This window comes from Hemitrygon akajei, chromosome 8, assembly GCF_048418815.1.
Source record: "Hemitrygon akajei chromosome 8, sHemAka1.3, whole genome shotgun sequence".
Classification (NCBI taxonomy): domain Eukaryota; kingdom Metazoa; phylum Chordata; class Chondrichthyes; order Myliobatiformes; family Dasyatidae; genus Hemitrygon; species Hemitrygon akajei.
In genome coordinates, this window is record NC_133131.1 from 180,054,906 (window position 1) to 180,071,412 (window position 16,507).

At 47.3% G+C, this 16,507-nt stretch overlaps 1 protein-coding gene across 1 annotated transcript; it reads right to left on the reverse strand.

Annotated features, from left to right (window-relative positions):
• Positions 1-559: 559 nt before the first annotated feature.
• On the reverse strand, positions 560-16,200 carry LOC140732493 (protein rapunzel-like). Its single transcript, XM_073055257.1, has 3 exons — positions 16,118-16,200; positions 15,733-15,811; positions 560-2,558 (listed from the first exon to the last, which is right to left on the reverse strand). The coding sequence occupies exons 2-3, from the start codon at positions 15,754-15,756 to the stop codon at positions 1,347-1,349; spliced, it is 1,236 nt and encodes a 411-aa protein (XP_072911358.1). The 5' UTR covers positions 15,757-15,811; positions 16,118-16,200; the 3' UTR covers positions 560-1,346.
• Between the last annotated feature and the right edge of the window lie 307 nt (positions 16,201-16,507).

Below are 16,507 nucleotides of genomic sequence, written 5' to 3' on the forward strand. Positions count from 1 at the left end.
GAAATGGCCAACATGAGAGGGCATAGTTTTAAGGTGGTTGGAAGTCAGTACAGAGGAGATGTCAGGGGTAAGTTTTTTTATGCAGAGAGTGTTGAGTACATGGAATAGGCTGCTGGCGACGGTGGTGGAGGCAGATACAATAGGTCTTTTTAAGAAATTCCTGGATATGAACATGGAGCTTAGAAAAATAGAGGGCTATGGGTAACCCTAGGTAATTTCTAAAGTAAGTACATGTTCAGCTCAGCATTGTGGGCCGAAGGACTTGTATTGTGTTGTAGGTTTTCTAACATGTTATTTGTCTGGAGCAGTAGAGGCTGAGAGGAGACTTGAACCATCTGTATGAAATTGGGACATGTAGATAGAACAGAGCACCAGTGTTTTTTTTTCCCACCAGGGATGAAATGTATAAGGGAATAACCTGGCTGTGTATTTTAGAGGGTTTGCACGACATCATGGGCCAAAGTGCTCGTTGATGTGTTGTATTGTTCAATGTAAACTAAATGCAGTGTGAGTGACGATCACCAGACTTTGTGCCTTTCATTTGCATTTATTCAGCATATTCCCAAGCAAGCTAACAATCAGCTTTATTTCCAGAGTCCCAAGCAATCATTACAAGAAAATAAAACAGTTGCATCATCTCAAGCTGCCCTTGATTGGGGAACAATGGTCCTCGGACAGACAGACTTACAGCCTGGTGTTCTGGTTTATCTGCTGTTAGTCTTCCTCTCGCAGCACAGCTTTAACCCCAGCATATTCTCAGGATGGGGGCTTTGAAAATCTGTTTGGTGGAAGGTGGTGAATTATTATGGGGAATAGACTGTACCATGAACTGACAGAACCAACCATTCTGTTTCCATCACCCCGTCGCAGTTTACTCAGACTGCTCTGAACTGCCCCTTCCCCCACTGCGTGGTCAGATCTAGAGAGGTTTGGATCTATTTCCCCCTCCTCACTGGACAGTGAGGGTGGAGGTGTTAATGGAAATGGAGACTCGGCGACCGGAAGGGCTCGGTACCCTGTTGAGAAGACAAGGACTGATGGGGGAGCCTTTCACATTGACAAAGGGGTGCATTCATTACACGGTGTGGGTCGTGTCAGGCCCAGTAACTCGGGGTTTCACAGTGCTGGCGACAGTGCAGAGGTGAAGTGTCTCTGGAAGCAGAAGCAGGGATGTCATGAGTATGTCTGTCAGGACCCAGGGCAGAATGAGGAGAGGTATGGAGGCTGCTGGAGATACCACGGTTTTGCAGAAAGCGTGTTTATATTACGTGATTGTGACAGTGAGCGATTCTATGGCATGTCCAGGCACAGCAGGGATTATATGGAATTTTCAGGCACACAGGGTCTTACGGTGTGTGGACACACAGGGTGACCCCACCATAGGTTTTAAAAAAGTAGTATCTAGGGCCTAAAGTGTTGATTTCCCACAGAGCACTGAAGCGTTTCACTGTGTGGACAAGATGCTCAGAGCCAAGATTCTTGAAGATATGCTCTGCCACAGCTTTTGCATCATTCCATCCGTCTTTCCCTTTCATCAAATTCACGATGTGGGTGCTGTCAATTGGCTTAGGGTTGGTGCTGTAGGAGATTACAACATTCATATTACTGACGCCAAAGATCGTAAAGTGGTTCCGACCCAGAACATAATGGGCATCAGACCCAGTGAGGGGGTCATAAACCCGTACTGCCCACCAGACCCAATTATACTTCTTCTTCAGGTGATCCAGTAAGTAAGTGGTGCAGTCCACATGGTATTTCTTACCCCTCTTCTTTACCAGATTCTTGATCTCTATCTCTGCCTGCTCTGCAAACTCATTGATGCACCGATCTACCATCTCTTGCATCCTATTCTTCATCTTCTCCAATTTCTCATTCCATTCGTCCTCCAGTGCCTTTGCGTCATTCCCGGTGATGCCAGCATGTCCCAACACGGCGATCAGGCCGATACAGAAGAGATCATTCAGTCGGGCGCAGAGACTCTCCATCAGGCGCCGGTTCCTCTGATCAAAATTCATGGCGGTGTCCAGGATGGATTTGCCGAAGATGGCAGTCGTACCCATTATTCCATCGTACAGAGTGTGGAGGTTCTGGTCTGCCTTGCTCGAGTCAAAGTGTTTGAGGAACTCTTCCGTCTCCTTTTCCCGGTACTCTTCCTTTGCATCTAGGATATCGATATATTTCCTAAACTGACTCTTGATGTTTTCCTCAATGGGGAAGTACTGATTGTTGACGGTGCTTTTCTCGATCTCCTGAAGGACTTCCGAAACCTGCTCTGTGATCATATCCAAATGTTGCCTGACAGCCTGAAACTCCTCCTTCATGAAGGCCATCTCTGGGCTGTCCTGGTTGCCCAGGGCTAGTTTAACAATGAGTGAAGCCACCCCAATAACAGGGCCCAGTACCCCAAGACCGGCTGCCCACTTCTCTGCAGATTGCAGGACGTCCATAGTTTGAACAACCAGGGCTGCTGCAGCAGCAACCTCAGCAGTAGCTTTCGCCAGTTCCAGGGCATCTTCAGAAGACATGCCACCGCCCCCTCCATCACCCTTCTGGGTGGCCTGAACAGAAAAGAAGGGTTTTACTGAAATGCCCTCAAACATTTCGGAGTGGACGGTGGTAACGGGAGAGATTTCCAGAATCTGAGTGAATGCAACTGCGACAATCTTTCAAACACAGACTGTTAGGGGAATTGTGGAGTAGAAAGTGTCCATGGCATTCACAACCCATAACAATGACTGCCCCATTGCTATATTGGTTCCATCTCCCCTTCCCTGTCTGTATCTATGTGTCAGGCACCAACCACTGACTCCAAACCGCTGCCCCACCCCACCCCACCTTTCCCTTCCTCTCCCCCACCTGCCTCCATTTCTCTCCTGAATTCTGCCTTTCACATACCAGCCACTTCCTCACCACCACAATATCTTCATCTCTTTACACTGGCTATCTGCCTGCTAAGCTGGAGGTCCTGAGAGAGTCTGAGACCTACAGCACAGGAATGATCTATTAGCCCAACAGCCATATCCTACTAAAGGCGGCCATCATGCTACCCCCATTTGCCTGTGCTTTGCCCAAATGCATGCACTGTTTCAGCGTAATGTTATCCATGTCTCAGATATGATTGTACATTAATGAGACTCAGGTTGTTGATCATGTGCAGACAGGAAATTTTGTTCAACATAGCATGCACCCAGTGCATAAATTGTTACTTGGGATTATCAGCATCTGAAGAATCTCTTGTGTTCAAGATTTCTTCATCATCAGCAAGAGCCCTTAATGTAATATTAATAGCAAACTTACTGATTGTACCTTCACATGCAAATTGTTTACACAAATAATTAATAAAAGACCCAACTCTGACTCTTGAAGCAACCCACTAGTCAATTGCCTCCAAATATGGAATTAATGGCAAGACTCCTGGCAGTGTGGAGGATCAGAGGGATCGGAGTCTAAGTACTCAAAGCTGCTTTGCAGGTTGTATCTGTGGTTAAGAAGGCATACAGTGCATTGGCTTTCATCAGTTCTGGGATTGAGATAAGAGCTGAGAAGTTGTGTATATATAGGACCCTGGTCAGACCCCACTTGGAGTACTGTGCTCAGTTCTATTTGCCTCACTACAGGAAGGACGTAGAAACTATAGAAAGGGTGCAGAGGAGATTAACAAGGTTGTTGCCTGGATTGGGGAGCATGCTTTATGAGAATAAGTTGAGTGAACTTGGCCTTTTCTCCTTGGAGCGATGGAGGATGACAGGTGACCTGATAGAGGTGTATAAGATAATGAGAGGCTTTGATCATGTGGATAGTCAGAGGTTTTTTCCCAGGGCTGAAATGGCTGGCACAAGAGGGCATATTTTTAATGTGGTTGGAAGTAGGTACAGAGGAGATGTCAGTGGTAAGATTTTTTTTATGCTGAGAGTGGTGAGTACGTGGAATAGGCTGCTGGCAGCGGTGGTGGAGGTGGAAATGACAGGGTCTTTTAAGAGACTCCTGGATGGATACATGGAGCTTAGAAAAATAGAGGGCTATGGGTAAACCTGGGTAGTTCTAAGGTAAAGACATGTTCGGCACAGCTTTGTGGGACGAAGGGCCTGCATCGTGCTGTAGGTTTTCTATGTTTTTAAACTGGACTTCACCTTTCAACCATCAGCCTCTGCATTCCATGATAAAGACAATTCTGAATTCACCTCACTAGATCCTCCTGAATCCCATGCAACCTAACCTTCCAGATCAATCTGCCATGCTGGACTTTGACAAAGGATGTTGCAAACAACCTCCATGGCTACTTCCTAGTGAAATAAATTACTTCAGATGTCTTTTCAAAAAACTTCACATCTTGTCGGGGTATCTCAGAGTTGAAGTGAAGGAGGTACTAAAGATGGTGCCTGTGGACGACTTCTCTCAGTACATCTATGGAACAGTTTAATTCTTCCCTCTAATGTCTCTACTTTCCTTTGCAAGGTGGCTGGTGCCCTGTCACAGTTCATGATTACCAGCTGCATTCAAACTGCAGTTCTTCACAGCAGTGAGTTTCCAATCTTGGAGCTCGCTGATCTAACAAACCAAACCCTCCAATCTAAGAGACAGCCATGTGCTACCACTCTCTGGTTTCTCCCACAAAGACTCCGTATCTATCTCCTGAGTAAATATAGATGCAAAGGTGCATTTATGATTTCTGCCGTTTCAGTTAGCTCCATGTATGGATTACATTTCCGCTCCTTGCACATCATTTTTCTCTTAACATATCTGCAGAATCTCTTATGATTCTCCTTCACCTTGTCTGGCTAGGCAATTCATGCCTTATTTTAAAACCATAAATTATAGGAGCAGAAGCAGGCCATTTGGCCCACAAGTCTGCACCCCCATTCAATCATGGGCTTATCCAATTCTTCCAGTCATCCCTACTCCCCTGTCTTCTCCCCATACCCTTTGATGCCCTGGCTAATCTATCTCTGTCTTATATGTACCCAATATGTACTTGGCCTCCACAGTCACCTGTGGCAACAAATTCCACAGATTTCCCACCATCTGACTAATGTAATTTCTCCACATCTCAGTTCTAAAAGGACCTCATTTAATCCTGAAGTCTTGCCCTTTTGTCCTAGAATCCCCTACCATGGGAAATAACTTTGCCATATCTAATCTGTTCAGGCATTTTAACATTCAGAATGTTTCTATGAGATCCCCCCCCCCCCCCCCATTCTCCTGAACTCCAGGGAATACAGTCCAAGAGCTGCCAGACATTCATCATGGTAACCCTTTCATTCCTGGAATCATTCTTGTGAATCTTCTCTGAACCCTCCCCGATGTCAGTATATCCTTTCTAAAATAAGGAGCACAAAACTGCACACAATACTCCAAGTGTGGTCTCTCGAGTGCCTAAGAGACTCAATATCACATCCCTGCTCTTATATTCTATACCTCTAGAAATGAATGCAAACATTGCATTTGCCTTCTGCACCACTGACTCAACTTGGAGGTTAACCTTTTGGGTATCCTGCAGAAGGACTCTCAAGTTCCTTTGCATTCCAGGATTTTGAATTTTCTCCCTATCTAAATAATACTCTGCCCATTTACTTCTTCCACCAGAGTGAATGACCGTACACTTTCTAACACTGCATTTCATTTGCAACTTCTTTGCCATTCCCCTAAACTATCTAAATCTCTCTGTTTCCTCAACACTACCCACTCCTCCACCTATCTTTGAATCATTGGCAAATTTAGCCACAAATCCATTAATCCAATTGTCCAAATCATTGACATACATTGTCAAAAGCAGCAGTCCCAACACCAGCTGCTGTGGAACTCCACTGGTAACTGGCAGCCAGCCAGAAAAGGATCCCTTTATTCGCACTCTGTTTTCTACTGATCAGCCAATGCTCCACCTATGCTAGTAACTCCCCTGTAATTCCGTGGGCTCTCATCTTGCTAAGCAGCCTCATGTGTGGCACCTTTTCAAAGGCCTTCTAAAAATCCAAGTAGACCACATCTACTGCATCTCCTTTGTCAATCCTGCTTGTAATTTCCTCAACAATTTGCATTAGATTAGTCAGCCAGGATTTTCCTCCCAGGAAACCATGCTGGCTTTGGTCTATCTTGTCAAGTGCCTCCAGGTACACTATGATCTCATCCCTAACAATCAATTGCAACAACTCCCCAACCACTGATGTCAGGCTAACAGGTCTATAATTGCTATTTATGCCATCATTGAAATGGGTGGCCACCAGGAGGTCTCACTGTGGTAGATCCCATGTGAAGCAGTCTCCTAACTTAGGTCAGGTCTCACCAATATACAGCAGGCCACACTGGGAGCTCTGGATAAAGTAGATGATCTGACCCCAACAGATTCGCAAGTGAAGTGTCACCTCACCTGGAAGGACTGTTTGGGGCCTGGAATGGTATTGAGGAAGGCAGTGTAGGGGCAGGCGTGGCACTTGTGTCGCTTGTAAGGAAATGTACAAGGAGGAAGATCAGTGGGGAGGGACAAGTGGACCAGGGAGTTGCGTAGGGAGCGATCCCTGAAGACAGTTCTGGTCATCTCACTATAGGAAGGAAGTTGAGGCTTTGCAGAGGGTGCAGAAGAGGTTTACAAGTATGTTGTCTGGTGTAAAGGACATATGATCTCCTGAATGACTGGATACATAGGGCTTATTTACACTGGAGAGGAGAAGCTATGGGGAGATCTGAGAGGCATAGACGGAGTAGACAGGGAATATCTATTTTCCAGGGTTGAAATGTCTAAAATGAGGTGGAATGTGCTGAAAATGAGAGGAGATAGGCTAAAAGGGGAATATGAGGGATAAGTGTTTTACTTGGAGTGGTGGATGCCTGGAATGCTTCCTTGTATGGTAACAGTGGTAAATACATTGGAGGCTTTCAGAGATGTTTGGATAGGCACAAGGATGTAAGGAAGATAGAGGGATATAGGCATTGTGTAGGTAGGAGGGGTTAGTATTTGGGCATTTTTGATTTGCTTTTCAGCTGGTTCAGCACAATATTGTGTGCCAAATATCCTGTTCCTGTGCTTTGCTGTTCTACGTAGACATCAGCCGTGTCAAAGCCTCTCGCATATACCTGATCATTCTCATGAATTCATTCTCGAGCATAACACACGAGAGACTGCAGATGTTGAAAATCTGGAGCAGGGCACTGGAATAACTCAAAGGAACAGGCACTATCTACAGAAGGAATGGATGGTCAATGTTTTGGTTTAAATCATTTACCTGGTTGGAATGTTAGTGTTCAGATAACAAGTATAAAAAGCTGCAGGGAAGGACCAAGATCTACCAGAGAAGATTGGTGGATGATAGGCCGACAGGATGGGCTGAGACTGAATGGTGAGAAGCTGAATGGTGACAGGTGGAAGCAACAATGGGCTGAAGATCATAGAATCGGTTAGGACAGAATGGTGGAACATGGTATAAATGGAGGGGGGGGGGAGAGGGGAGCTGGAGGGCAGATTGCAGAGACAGGTTTGGGAAAGAAAGAGGGTGATAGGGTTCTGGTGGGTCAGTGGGAAAAGGGAAAGAAAATGGTGAAGCAGCTGCTGACTATTCTGTCTACTAAACTTGCTCTCACAGACTGCACAATGTGCCTCTGATTTCCCATTTGTTTCTCCACTGCTCAGTGCAGCATTGCTGCCAATTTATTTGATATGGTTGCAAATTTTGCCAAAATAACTCACTCCCAATGTATTGATTCCTCTTCAAGTAAAGGTGCCCTCTGCTCCAGCAGAGATTTCAATTATTCAAGAACAGGAATTCCTGGCCTTTATGCCAGCTCCTTAAACACAGATTCAGCTCAGCTATGTTTCAGTTTCTGCTGGCACTGGGGCTTGGTTCTATCGGGTATCATTGGGGTAATTAGAAACATGGAAAACCTACAGCACAATACAAGTCCTTCAGACTACAAAGTTGTGCCAAACATGTCTCTACCTTAGAAATTACTAGGCTTACATATAGTCCTCAATTTTTCTAAGCTCCATGTACCTATCTCTTTAAAGTCTCTTAAAAGACCCTATTGTATCTGCCTCCACCACCGTTGCTGGCAGCCCATTCCACGTACTCACCACTCTCTGAGTAAAAAAAACTTACCCCTGACATCTCCTCTGTTCCTACTCTCCAGCACCTTAAACATGCTTCCTCTTGTGACAACCAGTTCAGCACTGTGCAACAGCCTCTGACTATCCATACAATCAATGCCTCTCATCAACTTATACACCTCCATCAGGTCATCTCTCAGCCTCCGTCGCTCCAAGGAGAAAAGGCCGAGTTCAGTCAACCTATGCTCATAAGGCATGATCCCCAAACCAAGCAAACATTCTTGTAAATCTCCTCTGCACATCCTTCCTGTAGTGAAGCAACCAGAACTGAGCACAGTCCCCTGAGGGCGACACTCTCCACCATCAGAAGGTACCTGGCGTCCCTATCACAATCCCTTCCATGCTTCCGGGACACCTTTATCTCCATTTGTAATGGACCTGTCCGTAATTTCATCCTCCGTCAGATCCACGCGTGCAATCGCCCTTTCTTTGACTTTATCACGTCCTGCACGGATTACAAGATCTTCCATCTGTAGACCCCAGAGCCTGCTGGCTCCACTACTAGCAGGCATGAACTTCGGATCATTACCCCCCTGCCCGCCATCGATCTGGGGCATATTCAAAGCCTGGACTCCAGCACCATCAATGCGGGTTCCAATGACCATGGACACCTTCAAAGCGATTGCGCAGCCTCCAGCTGCAACTCCAGCCTTGAACTTCAGGCCGGGTCTTCACTTGCTGCGACTGTGACTCCCATCTCCCCTTCCCCCACCACCACTCTGCAATCCCCTCTCCCTCAGATCCCATCGTCAGCTTCTGGACCCTCAGAGGCTCCAGCTTCCTCTCACCCCAACCCTCCCCTCTCCACTGACACCACCAGCCTCCCCCCTCCCCTCTCTGATCCCATCTCTCATCCGTGCTGGGTCTTTACCATTCCCTCGGACCTTCAACTCTCTGAGGCAGAGCGCTATGTCCTCAGTAAGGGCCTCAGCTTTGTCCCCCTTCGCCCACACCTCAGCGAGTTCTGCGTACGCCATGACACTGAACTCTTCTATCGCCGGTTCCGTCTCCGAGCATACTTCTTCGGCAAGGACTCTCCCATCCCCACCGATGACCCCTTCTCCCATCTTCAACCCTCCTCCTCTTCATGGACTGGTCTTCTGCCTGCTCTGGATCTCTTTATTGCTAACTGCGGACAGGACATCAACTGTCTCGTCTTCACCACACCTTGTTCCACTTCCGAATGCTCTGCTCTCCACTCCCTCCGCACCAATCCCAACCTCACTATAAAACCAGCAGATAAGAGGGGTGCTGTTGTAGTCTGGCGTACAGACCTCTACCTGGCTGAGGCACAGCGACAACTCGCTGATACCTCCTCTTATTTACCCCTCGATCATGACCCTACTAAGGAGCACCAGGCCACTGTCTCCCACACCATCACCGACCTTATCAGCTCTGGGTTCTCCCATCCACTGCCACCAACCTCATAGTTCCCATACCCCGCACTTCCCATTTCTACCTCCTACCCAAGATCCACAAACCTGCCTGTCCAGGTAGACCTATTGTCTCAGCTTGCTCCTGCCGCACTGAACTCATTTCTGCATACCTTGACACTGCCTTATCCCCCCGGTTCAATCTCTTCCCACCTATGTTCGTGACACTTCTCATGCTTTGAATTTTTTCAATGATTTTAAGTTCCCTGGCCCCCACCGTCTTATTTTCCCCATGGACGTCCAGCCCCTATACACCTCCATCCCCCACCAGGAAGGTCTCAAAGCTCTCCGCTTCTTTGTGGATTCTGACCTAACCAATTCCCCTCTACCACCACTCTCCTCCCACTTCCTCCAAACAAGAGGTGTAGCCATGGGCACCAGCATGGGTCCCAGCTATGCCTGCCTTTTTGTTGGCTTTGTAGAACAGCCCATGTTCCAAGCCTATACGGGTATCCGTCCCCCTTGTTTCCCTCGCTACATCGAAGACTGCATTGGCGCTGCCTTCTGCACGCTTGCTGAGCTCGTTGACTTCATTAACTTTGCCTCCAACTTTCACCCTGCCCTCAAATTTACCTGGTCCATTTCTGACACCTCCCTCCCCTTTCTTGATCTTTCTGTCTCCATCTCTGGAGACGACTTATCTACTGATATCTACTATAAGCCTACAGACTCTCACAGCTACCTGGACTATTCCTCTTCCCACCCTGTCTCTTGCAAAAATGCTATCCCCTTTTTGCAATTCCTCCGTTTCCACTGCAACTGTTCTCAGGATGAGGCTTTTCATTCCAGGATGAAGGAGATGTCTTCCTTTTTTAAACAAAGGGGCTTCCCTTCCTCCACCATCAACTCTGCTCTCAAATCCATCTCTCCTATTTCCCGCACATCTGCCCTCACCCAGCTGCCCTTCACCCCACTCGGGATAGGGTTTCCCTTGTCCTCACCTACCACCCCACCAGCCTCTGGGTCCAACGTATAATTCTCCGCAACTTCCACCACCTCCACCGGGATCCCACTATCAAGCACATCTTTCCCTCCCCTCCCCTTTCTGCTTTCCGCAGGGATCGCTCCCTACGTGACTCCCTTGTCCACTCGTCCCCCCCCCCCATCCCTTCCCACCGATATCCCTCCTGGCACTTATCCTTGTAAATGGAACAAATGTTACACCTGCCCTTACACTTCCTCCCTCACCACCATTCAGGGCCCCAGACAGTCCTTCCAGGTGAGGTGACACTTCACCTGTGAGTCGGCTGGTGTGGTATACTGCGTCCGGTGCTCCTGGTGTGGCCTTTTATATACTGGTGAGACCCGGCGCAGACTGGGAGACCGTTTCACTGAACACCTACGCTCGGTCCGCCAGAGAAAGCAGGATCTCCCAGTGGTCACACATTTCAATTCCACATCCCATTCCCATTCTGATATGTCTATCCATGGCCTCCTCTACTGTCAAGATGAAGCCACACTCAGGTTGGAGGAACAACACCTTATATACCGCCTGGGTAGCCTCCAACCTGATGGCATGAACATTGACTTCTCTAACTTCTGTTAGTGCCCCTCCTCCCCTTTTTACCCCATCCCTGATTTTTTTAAATATTTTCCCCACTCCCCCCTTATTTTTTTTCTCTCGCTGCCCATCACCCTACCTGTTCTCCATCTCCCTCTGGTGCTCCCCTCCCCCTTTCTTTCTCCCTAGGCCTCCCATCCCATGATCCTTTCCCTTCTCCAGCTCTGCATTCCTTCTGCCAATCACCTTCCCAGCTTTTAGCTTCATCCCACCCCCTCAGGTCTTCTCCTATCATGTCGTATTTCCCCACCCGCTCCTACTTTTAAATCTCTTACTATCTTTTCTTTCAGTTACTCCTGACCAAGGGTCTCGGCCCAAAATGTCGGCAGTGCTTCTCCCTATAGATGCTGCCTGGCCTGCTGTGTTCCACCAGCATTTTGTGTGTGTTGCTTGAATTTCCAGCATCTGCAGATTTCCTCGTGTTTGACAGTACTCCAAGTGGAGTCTAACCAGGGTCCTGTATAGCTGCAACATTACCTCTCGGATCCTAAATTCACTTCCACGATTGATGAAGGCCAATACACTGTGCACCTTCTTAACCACAGAGTCAACCTGCACAGCTGCTTTAAGCATCCTATGGACTTGGACCCCAAGATCCCTCTAATCCTCCACACTGCCAAGAGTCTTACCATTAATACTATATCCTGCCATCATATTAGACCTACCAAAATGAACCACTTCACAATTATCTGGGTTGAACTCCATCTGCCACTTCTCAGCCCAGTTTTGTATTCTATCAATGTCCCGCTGTAACCTCTGACAGCCCTCCACACTATTCACAACACCCCCAACCTTTGTGTCATCAGCAAACTTACTAACCCATCCTTCCATTTCCTCATCCAGGACATTTATAAAAAATCACGAAGAGTAAAGGTCCTGGAACAGGTCCCTGAGGCACTCCACTGGTCACCGACCTCCATGCAGAATATGACCTGCCTACAACCACTCTTTGCCTTCTGTGGGCAAGTCAGTTCTGGATCCACAAAGCAATGTCCCCTTGGATCCCATGCCTCCTTAGCCTTGAATGGGGTATCTTATCAAATGCCTTGCTAAAATCCATATACACTACATCTATTGCTCTTCCTTCATCAATGTGTTTAGTCACACATCCTCAAAAAATTCAATCAGGCTCGTAAGGCACAACCTGCCCTTGACAAAGCCATTCTGACTATTCCTAATCATATTATGCCTCTCCAAATGTTCATAAATCCTGCCTCTCAGGATCTTCTCCATCAACTTACCAACCACTGAGGTAAGACTCACTGGTTTATAATTTCCTGAGCTATCTCTACTCCCTTTCTTGAATAAACGAACATCATCTGCAAACCTCCAATCCTCCGGAACCTCTCCCATCCCCATTGAGATGCAAAGATCATCACCAGAGGCTCAGCAATCTCCTCCCTCACCTTCCACAGTAGCCTGAGGTACATTTCGAATGGTCCCGGTGCCTTATGCAACTTGATGCTTTCCAAAAGCTCCAGCACATCCTCTTTCTTAATATCTACATGGTCAAGCTTTTCAGTCTGCTGCAAGTCATCACTACAATCATCAAGATCCTTTTCCATAGTGAATACTGAAGTAAAGTATTCACTTAATACCTCTGCTATTTCCTCCGGTTCTATGCACGCTTTCCCACTGTCACACTTGATAGGTCCTATTCTTTCACATCTTATCCACTTGCTCTTCACATACTTGTAGAATGCCTTGGGGTTTTCCTTAATCCTGCCTGCCAAGTCCTTCTCATGTCCCCTTCTGGCCCTTAATTTCCTTCTTAAGCTCCTTCCTATTAGCCTTATAATCTTCTAGATCTCTAACATTACCTAGTTCTTTGAATCTTTTGTAAGCTTTTCTTTTCTTCTTGACTAGATTTATTACAGCCTTTGTACACCACGGTTCCTGTACCCCAAGAACATCTGTTTCCAATTTAAGCTTCCAATTTCCTGCTTCATAGCCTCATAATTCCCTTTACTCCAATTAAACACTTTACTAACTTGTCTGTCCCTATCTCTCTCCAATGCTATTGTAAAAGAGATAGAATTATAATCACCATCTCCAAAATGCTCTCCCACTGACAGATCTGTCCAGGTTCATTTCCCAACACCAAATCAAGTAAAGTCTCTCCTCTTGTAGGCTTATCTACATATTGTGCCAAGAAACCTTCCTGAACACACCTAACAAACTCCACCCCATCTAAACCCCTTGCTCTAGGGAGATGCCAATCGATATCTGGGAAATTAAAATCTCCCATCATGCCAACTCTGTTATTATTGCAGCTTTCCAGGATCTGTTTCCCTATCTGCTCTTCGATATCCCTGTTACTATTGAGCAGCCTATAAAAACCCTCCAGTAAAGTTATTGACCCCTTCCTATTCCTATAGAGACTCCGTAGACAATCCCTCCGTGGCGTCCACCTTTTCTGCAGCCGTGAAACTATCTCTGATCAACATTGCCACACCCCCATCTCTTTTGCGTTCCTCCCTGTCCTTTCTGAAACATCTAAAACCCAGCACTTCAAGTAACCATTCCTGTCCCTGAGCCATCCAAGTCTCTGTAATGGCCACAACATCATAGCTCCAAGTACTGATCCACACTCTACACTCATCTGCTTTGTTCACAATACTCCTTGCGTTAAAATAGACACATCTCAAACCGTCGGCCTGAGCGCGTCCCTTCTCTATCACCTGCCTATCCTCCCTCTCGCACTGTCTACAAGCTTTCTCTATTTGTGAGCTAACCTCCTCTTCCCCAGTCTCTTCAGTTCAGTTCCCACCCCCCAACAATTCTAGTTTAAACTCTCCCCAGTAGCCTTAGCAAACCTCCCCGCCAGGATATTGGTCCCCCTGGGATTCAAGTGGAACCCGTCCTTTTTGTACAGGTCACACCTGCTCCATGAGGTCCCAATGAGCCAGAAATCTGAATCCCTGCCCCCTGCTCCAATCCCTCAGCTACAAATTTACCCTGCACCTCATCCTATTTCTATTCTCGCTGTCACGTGGCACAGGCAGTAATCCTGAGATTACTTGTTTTGTGGTCCTGCTTCTCAACTTCCTTCCTAACTCCCTGTAGTCTTCTTTCAGGACCTCTTTCCTTTTCCTACCCATGTCATTGGTACCAATATGTACCACGACCTCTGGCTGTTCTCCCTCCCACTGCAGGATATCTTGAGTGCGATGTGACCCTGGCACCTAGGAAGCAAACTGCCATCCGAGTTTCTTTCCTGCATCCATAGAATCGCCTGTCTGACCTCCTAACTATAGAGTCCCCTATCACTACTGCCTTCCTCTTCCTTTCCCTACCCTTCTGAGCCACAGGGCCGGATTCTGTGCCAGAGGCACGGCCACTGTCGCTTCCCCCAGGTAGGCTGTCTCCCCAACAGTATTCAAACAGGAGTACTTATTGTCAAATAGTACGGCCACAGGTGTACTCTCTAGTACCTGACTCTTCCCCTTCTCTCTCCTGACTGTGACCCACTTGTCTGTCTCCTGTGGCCCCGGTGTGACCACCTGCCTATAACTCCTGTCTATCACCTCCTCACTCTCCCTGACCAGGTGAAGGTCATCGAGCTGCATCTAACTCAGTTCCCTAACTTGGTCCTTCTGGAGCTGCAGCTCGACACACCCGGTGCAGATATGGCCGTACCGGAGGCTGGGAGTCTCCAGGACCTCTCACATCTGACACCCAGCACAGAACACCGGCCTCACACACATACTACCTCCTTTCCGCAATTAACACAGTTAAACCTACCTCGCCTCATCCCGTTACTGCCTAAGCCCATTGAGCCAAAGCCCTATCACTCTGCTACCTCTCACTCCGCTGCCCTCTCCGAACACTGCCCGCTGGATATGGCGGGTTTCTTTTTAAACCTTTCCCGTTCTACTGGCTGACATCATGCGCCTGTGCAGTCTTGCCTCTCTTTAACCCGAGCAGTAAGACTGCCTTCGCTCCTGAGATCAGCCGTTCACTCGCAGCCTTCTGGCTCATTACTTCAGCAGTGTATGAAATCTCATCCCCAACAATACAAAGAGGTATCCTGTTGTTGTAGAGAATGGCCACAGAGGATCTTCAACACTCCCCACTGCATTACCACTCACCAGGAAAATGCTTCTCTCAATTTCTGAAAATGTAACACCTCATACTTAGCTAAATAAAAATTCAATTGCCATTCCTGTCAATTTACGCAAATAATCAAGATTCCTATGCAAATCCTGGTAACCATTTTCACTACAAGAACACCATCTTTTTCCCTAAAGAACTGTCTACCTGCTCTTTTCACCTCTCCTGGTTGTCAGCAGGTCTCTACGGTTTTACCCTCAGATGTGGTAAACTGTCTAACACTCTTAGTGTCGATGCTCTCGGCATTGCGGATTATCTCGCGTGTTATTATCGGATTATCTCCAATTCCTGTCGCTTTACACGAATAACCAGGAGCTGCAGCTTTCCGCAGATTTAGCCACTTGGACACTGGATGTCTCCTAAATATGTCACATCGTGCAGGTGAAGAACATGACTGCCTGAACTAAAGGTAGATTACAGATTTCCCACTCTTACCCATTTTTTGCTTCGCTGCCGGAAGCTGCGAGTTAAAAGTCTACTTTTCAAACACCCGCGGTCAGCCGTCGCTCCTGAAACAGGCACGCTCTTACCTTAATGGCGCCTTTTCCACTCATCTGCCCTCCTCTTCCACTTACAGCTCACTCTCCGCTTCTGAAACAAGTCCACTACCTGCGGACAGTAAAGAACGAGGAGATGGAGATGAGAGGCAAGAGGCAGGGATGCCAGGTTGACCCTGAACGCTGCAGAGGAAGAGGTCCCGCCGTTTGTGCGGGGACACTCTGCATAACGGCTGGTCCGAGCGGGAAGTGTATCCCGGGGTAGGGTGTGAAGCGAAGCTGAGCAGAGAGCTCCACTTCCTAGCCCTCCGCACCATGCATCCCGCCCCCTCCCTCACCCCATGCATCCAAAGCCCATTTTACCACGTCGGCCTGAGGTCACACAGCACACGAACGCAGTTTGGGAATAATATACAACCTGTAGCAGGAGGCGATTCGAGGTTCTGTCTCTTGGCCAGACACCGAAGTGGATCTTACGAGACCTACCACCTGTAGCTCAAGTGGCAGAGTGAGGGTTTTTATATATACACGGACACGTGTAGGAGGAGCTTGACTGACAAGTCTAAGTGCCACCCCTTTCGAAGTACTCAGGCCTGGAGCACACCAACGATTACTCCTACCTCCAGAAAATTCCAGGAAATAAATCCGAAATTGATGATTTATATATAAATGCGTTACAACAAACTCCGATAATTTGAAGGGTTTATCCAGATTCCTATGTAATTAGCCAACACAAGCATAATTTACAGATTAAAAATGGAAAAGTTCATGCCAATTCCAAAATGGTTATAAATCCTTTACTTTATTG

Bases quoted from the DNA above. Each gene is read 5' to 3' on its own strand.
- LOC140732493 (XM_073055257.1), bottom strand. From the start codon at position 15,756: ATGAGTGGAAAAGGCGCCATTAAG. The intron at 2,559-15,732 runs GTAAGAGCGTGC...TTTTCTGTTCAG, and splicing joins GTGGAAAAGGCGCCATTAAG to GCCACCCAGAAGGGTGATGG.